At 48.8% G+C, this 12758-nt stretch overlaps 2 gene segments (V, D, J or C); both read right to left on the reverse strand.

The window, feature by feature from the left end:
• Positions 1 to 3210: 3210 nt before the first annotated feature.
• LOC102974382 (immunoglobulin lambda variable 3-9-like) lies at positions 3211 to 3956 on the reverse strand. The segment is given in 2 exon segments: positions 3211 to 3530; positions 3911 to 3956. Coding segments are annotated over 2 exon segments (366 nt in total).
• Positions 3957 to 8653: 4697 nt separating this feature from the next.
• LOC102974078 (immunoglobulin lambda variable 7-43-like) lies at positions 8654 to 9111 on the reverse strand. The segment is given in 2 exon segments: positions 8654 to 8964; positions 9072 to 9111. Coding segments are annotated over 2 exon segments (351 nt in total).
• Between the last annotated feature and the right edge of the window lie 3647 nt (positions 9112 to 12758).

Below are 12758 nucleotides of genomic sequence, written 5' to 3' on the forward strand. Positions count from 1 at the left end.
TGCGACCCTTGAATATGGTTACTGTGTCCTGAGCGGATGGCACGGTCAGTCCCAACTTCCTGCCGAGCACTGAATCTTGGACACCTGTGGACCCTTAGGGCTGGTTCCCTCTGAGGCTCCACTTGGGCAGCCCCACCCTCTGTCCTGATGCTCCTGGCTGCGCTCTGCTTCCCCCTGCTGGGGAGTAGAATCAGACCGGGGCTCCCCTCCCTCAGGTCACCCCAAAGACCACCTGAGAGAGTGTGGACCAGGGAGTCCAGCCCTGCCTCTGAGCAGCTGTGACCCCTGCCCTGCCCGGCCCAGCACAGAGAGGTCACCTACACAGTGCAATTGTTATTCCTGTAACCATGTCTCAGGGTAGAAATGCCCTTCCTGTCCCTTTGGTTTTGTTAGTAGAGTAGAGTGTGCAGGATGAACTGTAGCTGCAAAGGGTCAAGTTCCAGAGCAACGTGTGTAATCCCCTCAGGACCCATGGTTCCTTGTATTTGGGAACCAAGATTGATACTCTCCCCTCCCCAGGAGGTCACTTGGGTGATGATGTTCCTGGCACTTGAGGTCATTTAAGCCCTTACATCACCATCATCATCATCATCATCACCATCATCATCACCAGCTTCATCACCATCATCTCCCTCATCAACATCATGATCTCGACCAACTCTCCTCCTTTTTTAAATTATTTTTATTTTTTTATGTCATCTCACACCTCTCAGAGTTTGTGGTGCTAGCATTTCTACCTTAGCATAGTCTGCCTTTTTACGGAAACTGGGGATCTCCTGCTTATTCCACTGGGATTCTATCCAGAAATCATACAGATGGCTGAACCCCTCTCCTTGGATTCCTGCAGAGTGACGACAGGAAACTCTAGGACCTCATAACTCACTGATTCCCTCTTTAGTTAACAATACACTTTGGTGGCCTTTGTATAATTGAACTTGGAAAAGAATTTCTTAAGGTCAGTACATTCCTCCCCATTTTATAGCAGGTAAAGCTGTGGCCCAGAGAGAGTAAGTCCCCAGATTAATAGAGAAAAGTGGGGTGAGCCCAGGATGGAGCCCAGGGGTCCTGGTTTCAGACCCTGGCCCTTTGGGGCAGAACTTCATCAGGGAGGGAGGGGAGCGAGAGGGCCAGGCTGGGAGGAGTGACGGGGTGCCCAGGATCACTGTCGTCCCCACCACATCCTTTCTGTCCATAGAAACCCCCTCAGCCCGCATGTGGGGGTGGTCAGCGGGGCTGTACCCCAGATTAAGCTGGAGAATCTGTGGGGCTGCGGGGCTGCCTGGCCATTCAGGGGCCTGGCTGGGTCCTGCTGCCTCTGCTGCAGTGATGCTTGGTCCTCATTCTCCTGAGCAGGTGGGAGTGACTGGTGTCTCACGGCCAATCTATTGGTTGAGAGCTGAGTCTTCAGAGGTCTGTAAGGCCTACATTTTACCAAAAGTACCTTAAGACCAGCCTTTTTAAAATTAACCTATGTGTTGCCTTTATTATAGTTTTTATTTCTTAGAATGACTGTAATTACTATCTCTGATCCTTTCATGTCTGTGTGAAGGGCTCTGTTAGCATTTCTCACAATAGAGAACCGCTGTCCTCCTGTCCACAGTGAACACACTCCTCTCTGTGGAACTTTTGCAAAGATCCCATAGCCTAGAGTCATAAGGAATCTTAGCTGATAAATGCTGGATCAGAGAGAAGTGATAAACAAATGTGAGGGCGGCAACCTTGAGGATCTTATCTGGTAACAAAACTAACAGCTAAAATGAACTTCTGGGCACCTGGGAATGCGGCGGCTGTGGACTGGAACGATGAATGTGAATTCTCTGAAATACATTCATACATACATACATACGGAGAGAGAGAAAGGCTGTAACTGTCCAGGGCACCAGGTAACCCATGTTATGACCAGGGAGAGGGTATATGGGTGATCACTACACAATTCTTCTGCTTTGTTGGTCAAATGACTTCAAAATTCAAATTCCTGTACTTTATTTCAGACTGAGCAAGTTTTAAAATATTGTAAAATATACATACATAAGAGTTATTACTTTAATCACCGTGATGGTTCATTTTGTGTGTCCATTTGACTCGGAAACCGAGGTCCCACTTACATTTATTTCTGCGGGTGTCCGGGGGTGTTTCTGGAGGACATGAGCCTTTGAACCTGTGGGCTCAGTGAAGCAGGTGGCCCTCCCCATGTTGGCATGGGAGGAACAAAAGGCCAAGGAAGGTAGAGTCCCCCCCCTCCCTGACGGGGGAGCTGGGACATCGGTCTCCCACCCTGGGACTGAGAGTCATACGTCAGCTTCCCTGGTTCTCAGGCCTTCGGACTGAATCTCACCCCTGGCTCTGCCGGGTGTCCAATTGCAGACGGTGCTTCCTGGGACTTCTCAACCTCCAAAACCTCATGGCCAGATTCCTCATAATAAATCCTCATAATAAATTGCTCACAATAAATCTCTGTCTATTCGTACCTATCCTATTTGTTTTGTGTCTGGAGAAACCTGGATAATACAATCATTTTTGAGTGAAAATCCAGTGGTACTAAAACACATTCACAACGTTGTGCACCCATCACCATGATCTATTTTTAGAGCTTTTTCATCACCCCAAACAGAAACTCTGCCCCCATCAGACAGTAATTTTGGGCACTTGGGACCTGGGGTCCAACCTGAGGACAGTGTGTCCAGGAGAGTGTCCCCAGGAGAAGCCAGGTGGACTCAGCACTTCCTCTGCGGTTTCTGTGAAATCTCAGGAGAGGAAGGGTCCCAGGGGACAGGGCCGGGTCTCAGGCCTTTCCAGGCCGCAGGTAGCCCCGCAGGACGTGGGGCGCCTCATCCAGGAGAGCAGGGGACCCAGCCCCAGGACTCCTGCAGCGGGTCCCACCAGGAGGAGACGGATCCCCAGAGAGCTCCGCCGGCTCAGAGAGCGCAGCATCTCCCGAGACATGGGATCGCACTCGGGCCCTGGACCGCATCGTGACCCCTAAAACTTTCCTTTCCTCTCAACCCTGACAGCAGTCTTTGTAGCTCAGAGCAGACACCTTTCTCCATTTTCATCAGGATGAGCCAGGGCCCCAAGAGGACAGAGTGTCTAGCCCTGGAGGAGCCGGGCCAGGACCAGAGAGGACGCCCAAGCCTCAGGCCTGCCCTCCAGCTGCTCCGAGGCGGGTGGAGTGAGCGCCGGGCCAGGCAGGGAGCTTAGTGTCTCACTTCTCTATCTCCCTGTGTCACCATGAGGATTATAACTGCTGTCATATGACTGATAGTAATAGTCAGCCTCGTCCTCAGCCCGGACTCCGCTGATGGTTAGGGTGGCCGGGTTCCCCGATTTGCAGCCAGATATCCAGTCAGGGATCCCCGAGGGCCGGTTGCCAGCACCATAGACGACCAGCACAGGGGCCTGGCCTGGCTTCCGCTGGTACCGTTGAACATATTTACTTCCAGTGTTGTTCCCCCCACACGTGATCCTGGCCGTCTGTCCCAGGGACACCGACACCGAGGGTGACTGAGTCAGTTCATAGGAGGGCACAGTGCCTGCAGGAGAGGAAAGGATAGGTGGGCTGGAGACCCAGAGACCCCCACCTGCCTGGCCTGGACTAAGCTCCAAAGGTTCTCTGGGCCTCGAGGGCGCCCCCTCCCGTCAGTCTCAGCCCCAGTGGCTCATGGGCCTGGCTGGTGGATGGAGCCTCTGAACAAATGAGAACCCCCCTCACTTTCTCTGGCAGGCGCAGCCCCTCGGGGCTCACACACAGCAGTGAGCACAGTGGGGAGATTTCAGCCCCTCCAGCCCCCCATCCTGCGGCAGGGCCAGGAGTCTCCTGTCCCCACGGGCAGCGCCCTGCTGAGCTCAGAGTCAGGGCCAGGCCTGTCCCCGAGCCCTGGGCCTGGGGTGGGTGTGACCCTGCGGGCAGCACCTGTGCAGTGAGCCAGGAGGCCGAGGAGGAGGGGGGTCCAGGCCATGGGGGAGGCACCCCGAGTCTGCTCCCCGAGGCCTAGGCTGGGCAGGGTTGTTCCCAGGCCTCTCTTATGCCCTGGCTGGAGAGAGAGCTGCTGGGGATGCAAATCAGCCAGAGCCCCGGGGGGCTGCCTGGGGAGCTCTGTGGTTTCAGAGAAGGGCTCAGACCCCAGGGACACGGAGAGGGAGTGGTGGCCCCTGCAGACCCCACCTCGGCCCGGGGATCCTCCTCCACCTGCTGTCCCATGGTCTGGGGGTGACATCTCCACCACCCCAGTCTGAGTCCTGGCCTCACTCCTGGACGGGCCTGGCCACTGAGAGCTCAGAGGTGGGTCTGTATTCTCTGAACCCATTCTGTGGATGACAAGCTGGGACTTAGATAAGGGTAAGGTCCTGCCCTGGATCACAGTTCCTCAGTGACAGAGGTCTTAATCCCTAAATAATAGCCTCCTCTGAGTGTTCTAGAACATATCTGGGTTAGGAGGGGGTGTGGGAAATTCTCAACCTAAATTATAGATTCTTCCCGTCAGTTCTCCCTGCTGCCTCAGGGCGGCGCTGTTGCACCTGCCCTGGGGTGGGGGCCTGACACCTGGGAGGCTGACAGTGCCCTGCTCCCCCGTGGGGCTGAACAGAAAACCCAAGGACAACACACTCCAGATTTAAAGAGACTAGTGCAGCATTTTCATGATCTTTTCTCTGGAATTACTGCTTAGGTCTTAGGTTTCCGGTGCATAAAATATCATCCGTTGCTAGTTCATGGTCCATTAGTGTGACAAGTTAATTGTACATTTAATAATCTGTAATTGTCAATACATTTTTAAAATAAATTTAGTTATTTTATTTATTTATTTTTGGCTGTGTTAGGTCTTTGTTGCTGCGCGTGGGCTTTCTCTTGCTGTGGTGAGCAGGGGCCACTCTTCATTGCAGTGCGCGGGCTTCTCATTTAGGTGGCTTCTCTTGTTGAGGAGCACAGGCTCTAGGCACGTGAGCTTCAGTAGTTGTGACTCGCAGGCTCAGTAGTTGTGGCTCACGGGCTCTAGAAAGCAGGCTCAGTAGCTGTGGCACACGGGCTTAGTTGCTCCATGGCATGTGGGATCTTCCCGGACCAGGGCTCAAACCTGTGTCCCCTGCATTGGCAGGCGGATTCTTAACCACTACACCACCAGGGAAGCCCTGTCAATACTTTTTTTTTTTTTAAGTTTTTTTGATGTGGACCATTTTTTTTAAAATTATTTATTTATTTTGGCTGTGTTGGGTCTTCGTTTCTGTGTGAGGGCTTTCTCTAGTTGCGGCGAGCGGGGGCCACTCTTCATCGCGGTGCGCGGGCCTCTCACTGTCGCGGCTTCTCTTGTTGCGGAGCACAGGCTCCAGACGCGCAGGCTCAGTAGTTGTGGCTCACCGGCCCAGTTGCTCCGCGGCATGTGGGATCTTCCCAGACCAGGGCTCGAACCCGTGTCCCCTGCATTGGCAGGCAGATTCTCAACCACTGCGCCACCAGGGAAGCCCTGTCAATACTTTCTGAACATAATTTTTCCCCATGTGGTCTCCATCCTCCAAGTTAGACATCAGCTCTCATGCTAGACAGGGATGTACCTGGAGGAAATTTCTGGCTTTTCTTTTCAAAACAATCCACAGGTGACATGTTTATATTTCCAATGTGGGCATTTCCCCTGCAACCTCTGGAATTCTGTGTCAAGTAGGAGATTTATGTGCCCCTTGTCCAGGTTGTCACATGGTTATTTAAATATTCTCGAGGGAAATGGTCTTTGTGTGAAAAGTTCACTATTTTTGTAGGTCACCCAGAAATTTCCTCTTGCACCTCTAAGAGTTTGGACAGTGGTTTGGCTAGCAAACCACTGAGGCTGTCAGGATTTTCTTTTTTTACATGAAGGAGAAACATATCCAGCCAACGAATGATGGGTTAATACCTGTCCAGGTACCAGCCCAGTTCCCCCCTGGACCCTGTTTCAGATGAAGACAAAGGTTCTGGTATAACTGAGGTGTCCACTGTGAAGGCTGGGGTAGTACTTTGAAACAGAACAGGTGTTCTTGCTGGTTGGTCCCCATCATTTTTTTTTTAGCTGACTTTTAAAATTGAAATATATTTGCCGTATATCACCGTGTAAATTTAAAGTGTACAACATGGTGATATGTTACATTTGTATATTGTAATATGATTTCCACTGTAGCCATAATTAACACCTTTATAACATTACATAATTATTCTATAAAATTAAATATTTTTTCTATTGAATTATAGTTGATTTACAATACTATATTAGTTTTGGGTGTACAACAGTGATTCGATATTTATATAGATTATATTTCATTTAAAGTTATTATAAAATATTGGCGATATTCCCTGTGCTATAAAGTGTGTCTTGTAGATTATTTATTTTATACATAATAGTGTGTACTTCTAAATCTTTACCATATCTAGCCCCTCCGCCCTTTTTCTCCCCACTGATAATAACCACTTGTTTGTTCTCTATATCTATGAGTCTGTTTCAGTTTAGTTACATACATCCATTTGTTTTCTTTTTTTTTTTAAGATTCCATATATAAGTGATTACATACAGTATTTGTCTTTCTCTGTCTGACTGATTTTACTAAGAATAATGCCTTCCAGGTCCATCTGTGTTGTTACAAATGGCAAAGTTCCATTTGGCATTTAATATTCCATTGTATACATATACCACATGTTTATCCATTCATCTGTTGATAGACACATAGGTTGCTTCCATGTATTGGCTCTTGTAAATAATGCTTCTATGAACATAGGGGTGCATGTGTTGCTTTGAATTATTGTTTTCATTTTCTTTGGATATATACCCAGGAGTGGAAATGCTGCATCTTATGGTAATTCTATTTTTCATTTTTTGAGGAACCTCCCTACTGTTTTCCATAGTCGCTGCATTCCCACCAACAGTGTAGTCGGGTTCCCCTTTCTACACATCCTCACCAACATTTGTTATTTGTATTCTTTTTGATGATAGCCATTCTGACAGGTGTGAAGTGATATCTTATTGTGGTTTTGGTTTGCATTTCTCTTATGATTGGCCAGGTTGAGCACCTTTTCATGAGCCAGTTGGCCATCTGCATGTCCTCTTTGGAAGAATGTTTATTCAGGTCTTCTACATATTTGTTTTGGGGTTGTTTGTTTTTTTGATATTGAGTTGTATGACCTGTTTATATATATTTTGGATCTATAAATCCCTTATCTTTCATATCATTTGAATATTTTCACCGATTCGGTAGGTTCCCTTTTTCATTTTCTTGATGGTTTCCTGTCTTCTGCAAAGGTTTTTTAAAAAATTAATTTATTTTATTTTATTTATTTTATTTTTTTTGGCTGCGTTGGGTCTTCGTTGCTGCATGTAGGTTTTTCTCTGGTGGTGGTGATCAGGGGCTACTCTTCGTTGCGGTGCACAGGCTTCCCTTTGCAGTGGCTTCTCTTGTTGTGGAGCACGGGCTCTAGGCATGCGGGCTTCAGTAGTTGTGGCACACAGGCTCAGTAGTTGTGGCTCGCAGGCTCTAGAGCGCAGGCTCAGTAGTTGTGGCACACAGGCTTAGTTGCTCTGTGGCATGAGGGATCTTCCCAGACCAGGGCTCGAACCCATGTCCCCTGCATTAGCAGGCAGATTCTTAACCACTGCACCACCAAGGAAGCCCTGTGCAAAAGTTTTAAGTTTCATTAGGACCCATTTGTTTATTTTTGGTTTTGTTTTCTTTGCCTGAAGAGACAGATGGAAAAATATTACTACAATTTATGTCAGAGAGTCTCCTGTCTATATTATTTTGGGGGATAAAATCAGATATTTAATCCCCCTGGCATTTGTCATTTACTCACTTTTCACTTTAAAATGGTCCCCAACATTTACAACACCTACACATGGGCAGATCCTGAGGGATCTGGGATACAAACCCATCTCAGGGCCAGAGTGATATTTTCCTTGAGTTAAGAATTTGAGGGGTAGAAGTGACATGTGTTCAGGTGGAGCAAAGGGGATTCACACATAATAAACCCGGGTCTTTGTAGCTGCTTAGCACAGGCTGGAGCCCTGGGAGCAGGAACAGGATTGACACAGGCGGGTTAAGACAAACCCCTTGGCCTTTCCTATTTTACCTGGTGTCTGAAGATCTTCAGGGGAGAAGTTACTCCTCCTTCTCCTCTGCCCAGTACTCACCATGAAGCAGTGCTGGGGCTTTAGCTGCTGCATGTGCCTCTGGTCCTGAGCCCTGTCTACTGTCCTGTATGGGTGACTAGTCACCGCCTTCCCCAAACATCTGTAGATTTGCTGCTGTGATTGGGAGCAGAGGATTTGGGGAGCACACTTGACAGGGAAAGGCAGGGGCTGAGAGAAGGGATAACAATGCCAAGTTCACTTGGGGAGGAAGATCGTTTTTCTGGTGGAACGTTAAAAACATTCTCCTGAAGTCTTAGGTTAAAGAGATCTTGCTGGAAAATGCTGGATCAACATGACTTGACTTGTGATGGCCATCACTAGCTCATCCTCCAGTCTGGTCTTTGTCGCTCGTCTGCTCTGCCCATGGTCAGCGGAGAAAGGAGCTGCTCTTCCTATGGGGAAGGGAAGCCCTGTCCGTGGTGCTGATCCAGGTTCCGTGCCCTGGAAGGACCACGCGGGGAGGAAGGTGGAGCTGGCTACTCCAGGCTGATTCAGCTCCCCGTTAGAAGCTGTCACTATGAAACAGGTGCATCAGACCAGACTATACAGAAGTCCTCAGTCTCTTCCTTTGGCTGCACCCCAGCGATGGTGAGCGCAGCTCTGCCCCCAAGGATGGAGCCTGAAAAGCAGCTGGGGATGGATGCTGGGTATTTGTCCGTGTGGTGTATGAGCTGCAGGGGAGTTTGGCCAGGTTTCTTCAGGAACCATCCTTGAGCATTCCCAGTTGTGCTGGATCCCGTACTCATAGAGCCGGTGACGGTGACTGTCAGTCCGGGCAACACCGTGAGGGAGAGCTCCTGGGTCACCGCAGGCTGGGAGCTGACAGCTGGCGAGAACAGAAAGAGACGCCCATGAGCACCACAGTTAGGGCGACTCCTCCACAGGGCCCCTTGCCCAGGCCCCCTCCCCTGAGCCCAGGGAGTCTTCCCTGACCTGTGCAAAAGCCCATGAAGGGGACGGTGGTCCAGGACATGTTGGTGATGCTTCTACATGCACTGCTTCTTGAGGACCTCACAGCTGGGGCTGGACTCCTTCAACTTAAATCTCCTCTTCTCCATCTCTTCAGTGAAGGGCAGCCCTCATGCAAATCCCCCACCCAGCTTCCTGCTTGCACCAGGGCTGCATCCCAGCTGGGTAAACACCTGCAGATGAAGAGTGGGTGGAGGGGTGGTGAGGGCTTTGTGTCTGATTTCCTTCAGCAGTCGCCCACCCTCTGTGGGCGTGAGGGTCATCACAGCTGCTGAGGCATGCTTGGGGACCACTTACGTGGTGTCAGTTGAAAAGATGCACAGCTGTGTCAGTTCCCCACAAACAGAGATATGGACTCACAGTGTCCCCTGCTTCCCAAATGTCTGAAAATCTCCTTTCCCAAAAGAGACTTCAGGCCTGATAGACTTGACTTTGGGTCTCTGGTTGATTCACTCTAAAATGAACCTCAGTCTTTTCTTGAAAGCCTCTAAATAAAACTTCTCTGTCTCAAATCCAAGCTCTGTCTGGGCTTAGAAGTCCTAGAAGCCAGCCAGTAGCTCTGTATCAAATACTGTCTGTGTCCTCTATTACATTCTGACATGAAGAGAATGCATGTGGACATTTGGAGACACCCTTTTTGATTCCCCACAAAGTCTGGTTGTTTATGGACGTGAGGAGTAAGGGAACCTGGGACTCATTGCTCTGGGTTCGGTGTCTATTAACTAAATCTTTTTCCAAGCCTCATGGGAGCAACTGAGGGAGGATGGAGTGGGGGGTGTGACCCTACTCTTCTGGACTCGGTTGGATATTTTAAGCATGTCGATTCTATCAGATGGTGGCCCCCACATTGTAAGACGGCTCAGCATGGTGCAGGGATTTGGGAAGCTGAGGCAGCAATAAGTCTCTGGAGATTATTTGCCTCCTGGAGATTTGAATCCTAAATGGAGCCCAAGCAATCCCAGAGAAGTGACAGTGAAAGGGAACAAGAGAGGAAAGAAAACAAAGCTGTTTGGTTAATATGCACATGTGCGCACGCACACACACACACACACACACACAAATGTACTCATAACAAAATGAAGAGGAAACACTCATGACCATTCAGTCCTCATTTCTGTGACTGGTCACACAGTCATAGGTGGTATTTATAACTATCTTCCTCTACTGTCCATTCTGTATTTCCTCTGCCTTCAGCAAGCACCTCAGCTGGTCGTGGTTCTTGACTCGGTGGGGTGACGCAAACTTTCATTCCCAGAGGCTATTCTGGGCTATTAGCAGAACTCTTTGGACTGCCGGGTCAACCTTGGTTTGTGGTGGCCCTGGCCCATGTTGCTGAGTCCATGCATAATCTCTGTCGCTGTCACCATTGCCACTTGGTTTGTGAGACCATTGGATGAAGACAGAGTTGGCTGGGGAAAGATGCTGCCTGGAATCCACAGAATGGGCCATCCTATCCACTTGATTATTAAAATTCTCCTCTGCTGAGGTCACGCATTGGTGAACATTCACATTGGACGCAAATATCTTCATGTAGTTTTTGCCCTTTCAGAGAGGTCTATCCACGTACCTCTTCCCAAATTTATTTATTTATTTAAATTAATTTTTTTATTGGAGTATAGTTGATTTACAATGTTGCGTTACTGATAGTTTCTGCTGTACAGCAAAGTAAATCAGCCATACATATACATATATCCACTCTTTTTAAGATTATTTTCTCATATAGGTCATTATAGAGCACCAAATAGAGTTCCCTGTTTTATACAGTAGGTTCTTATTAGTTATCTTTTATATATAGTAGTGTGTATACGTCAATCTCAATCTCCCAGTTTATCCCCCCCTTTCCTTCTTGGTAACCATAAGTTTGTTTTCTATTACATCTGTGACTCAATTTCTGTTTTGTAAATACGTTCATTTGTACCATATTTTCTAGATTCCACATATAAGCGATATCATATGATATTTGTCTTTCTTGGTCTGACTTACTTCACTCAGTATGACAATCTCTAGGTCCATCAATGTTGCAAATTTATTTTTTCACCAACTTTCCATCACATTCCTTCCAAGTCCTTGACCATCCAGCCAAACCAATGACTCGATATATAATTACACGTCAGGCCATTTCTCCCTCCAGAATGCACAGCCAGGTGCACTGTTGGAGGGTCTGCCTACGGGGAGGGTTTCCTTTCACCATGTCCTTCAAGGACGTCCTGGAGAGGGGCTGTCATGCTGCAGCTGTCCACTTCTGTGCACTTTGATGTGTGTGCCTTGGTGGGTCAGAGCACCCAGTTCATGGTGGGCAGTTCAGGCCACACGGTAACTGTATTCGGGATCTGGAGAAATAACCACAGAATGGATTTGGGAACCCATGGGAGCCACTGTGAGACAGACCTGAGAAGAAATTCCATTGACCACCCCATCTCCACAAGCCCCTGCTCTGGAGGCCACAGTGGTGTTTGGGGGTCCCAGAATCAATATCAGTTCAGAGCCAGCGTCCAGAAGTCCCTGAAAAGTCTGATTTGTTTGTTTTTCCCACTACACAGTTACCCTGATAATAGGCTATTGGTCCCTTTGGGGAAGACTGGGAGAAAGATCACAGTGTACATTTTTGGTAGCGTACTAGGGTCCTTCCTCAAGGGGACTCAGCCTCTGCTTCATTCATGGGGTTCTGGGTCTGTAAACTGCTCAAGGCTAGGAATTAACCAAAGGGCCGTGACTCTCTATTTTTATGATTTTAGTTAGACTTTTGTTCACTTGACCCAGAAGGTTTTTTGACCAAGTAGGAATTTAGCAGGCTTCCCACATTTTTCACTTCTAGAAATACCACGATTAACAAGCCATGACTTAGATCTGTACGCGTCAGACTCTTCTGATTGCTGCTGTGACTACGTTGTGACAGTAACATGCCTTTGGCAGGCGAGGGCCGCCCCTTGGCCCCTGCCACCCAGGATCCAATTCCTCTCATTGTGTTTAGGATTTCCAGCTAAGGGGCTGCAGTTCCCATTATAAGGTCTGGCCTAGATAAGTGTGAGCACAGAGTTCTTCAAGGATGCTGGGGCTTCCCTAACAGATTTGTTTCTTAAAGTATTGGTGAGAAGTGTGCCTTCTGGACCCTCCTGGAGTGGGTAGCAGGTCTTAAAACACAAATCCACTCTAACATTACAACCTCCCTACCTTTTGAATCCATTTGTCTGAAGGCAGATCTGGCTTCTCTAGTTCACTCACGAGGGACCATCTTGGACTTTGCTTCTGCCAACCAACCCCCAAACTTCTGGGGCTCTTTCTACCTCCCCGAGCTGCAGGGAACATGAAACGCAGAGTCTCTGTGGAGTGAGCCCAGATCACAAATCCAGCTGATCCAGCTTGATGTTCCTCCCTCCACTGCCCCCCACCCTCGAATCCCTTCCCAACGTGTTCTGGGGATTTCTGTCTGTGTGAATTAGGAGAACCAAGCAGTTCTTGGAGTGCACTGCCCCTCCCGAGGCTCACACTCTATTCTCATCCTAGGAAATGCTGGGACCCGAGTCTAATTGTTGGTCCAGAAGCAAAGTGGGGCGATGGGGGTGAGGGGTCCTGAGGAGAATCAGCACAGCCTCACGTGGCAGCTTCCTCAGGGAGGCCGTGAACTTTTCCTTGGGCAATGCAGGGTCAATC

The sequence above is a fragment of the Physeter macrocephalus genome, chromosome 19, assembly GCF_002837175.3.
Source record: "Physeter macrocephalus isolate SW-GA chromosome 19, ASM283717v5, whole genome shotgun sequence".
Taxonomy (NCBI): Eukaryota; Metazoa; Chordata; class Mammalia; order Artiodactyla; family Physeteridae; genus Physeter; species Physeter macrocephalus.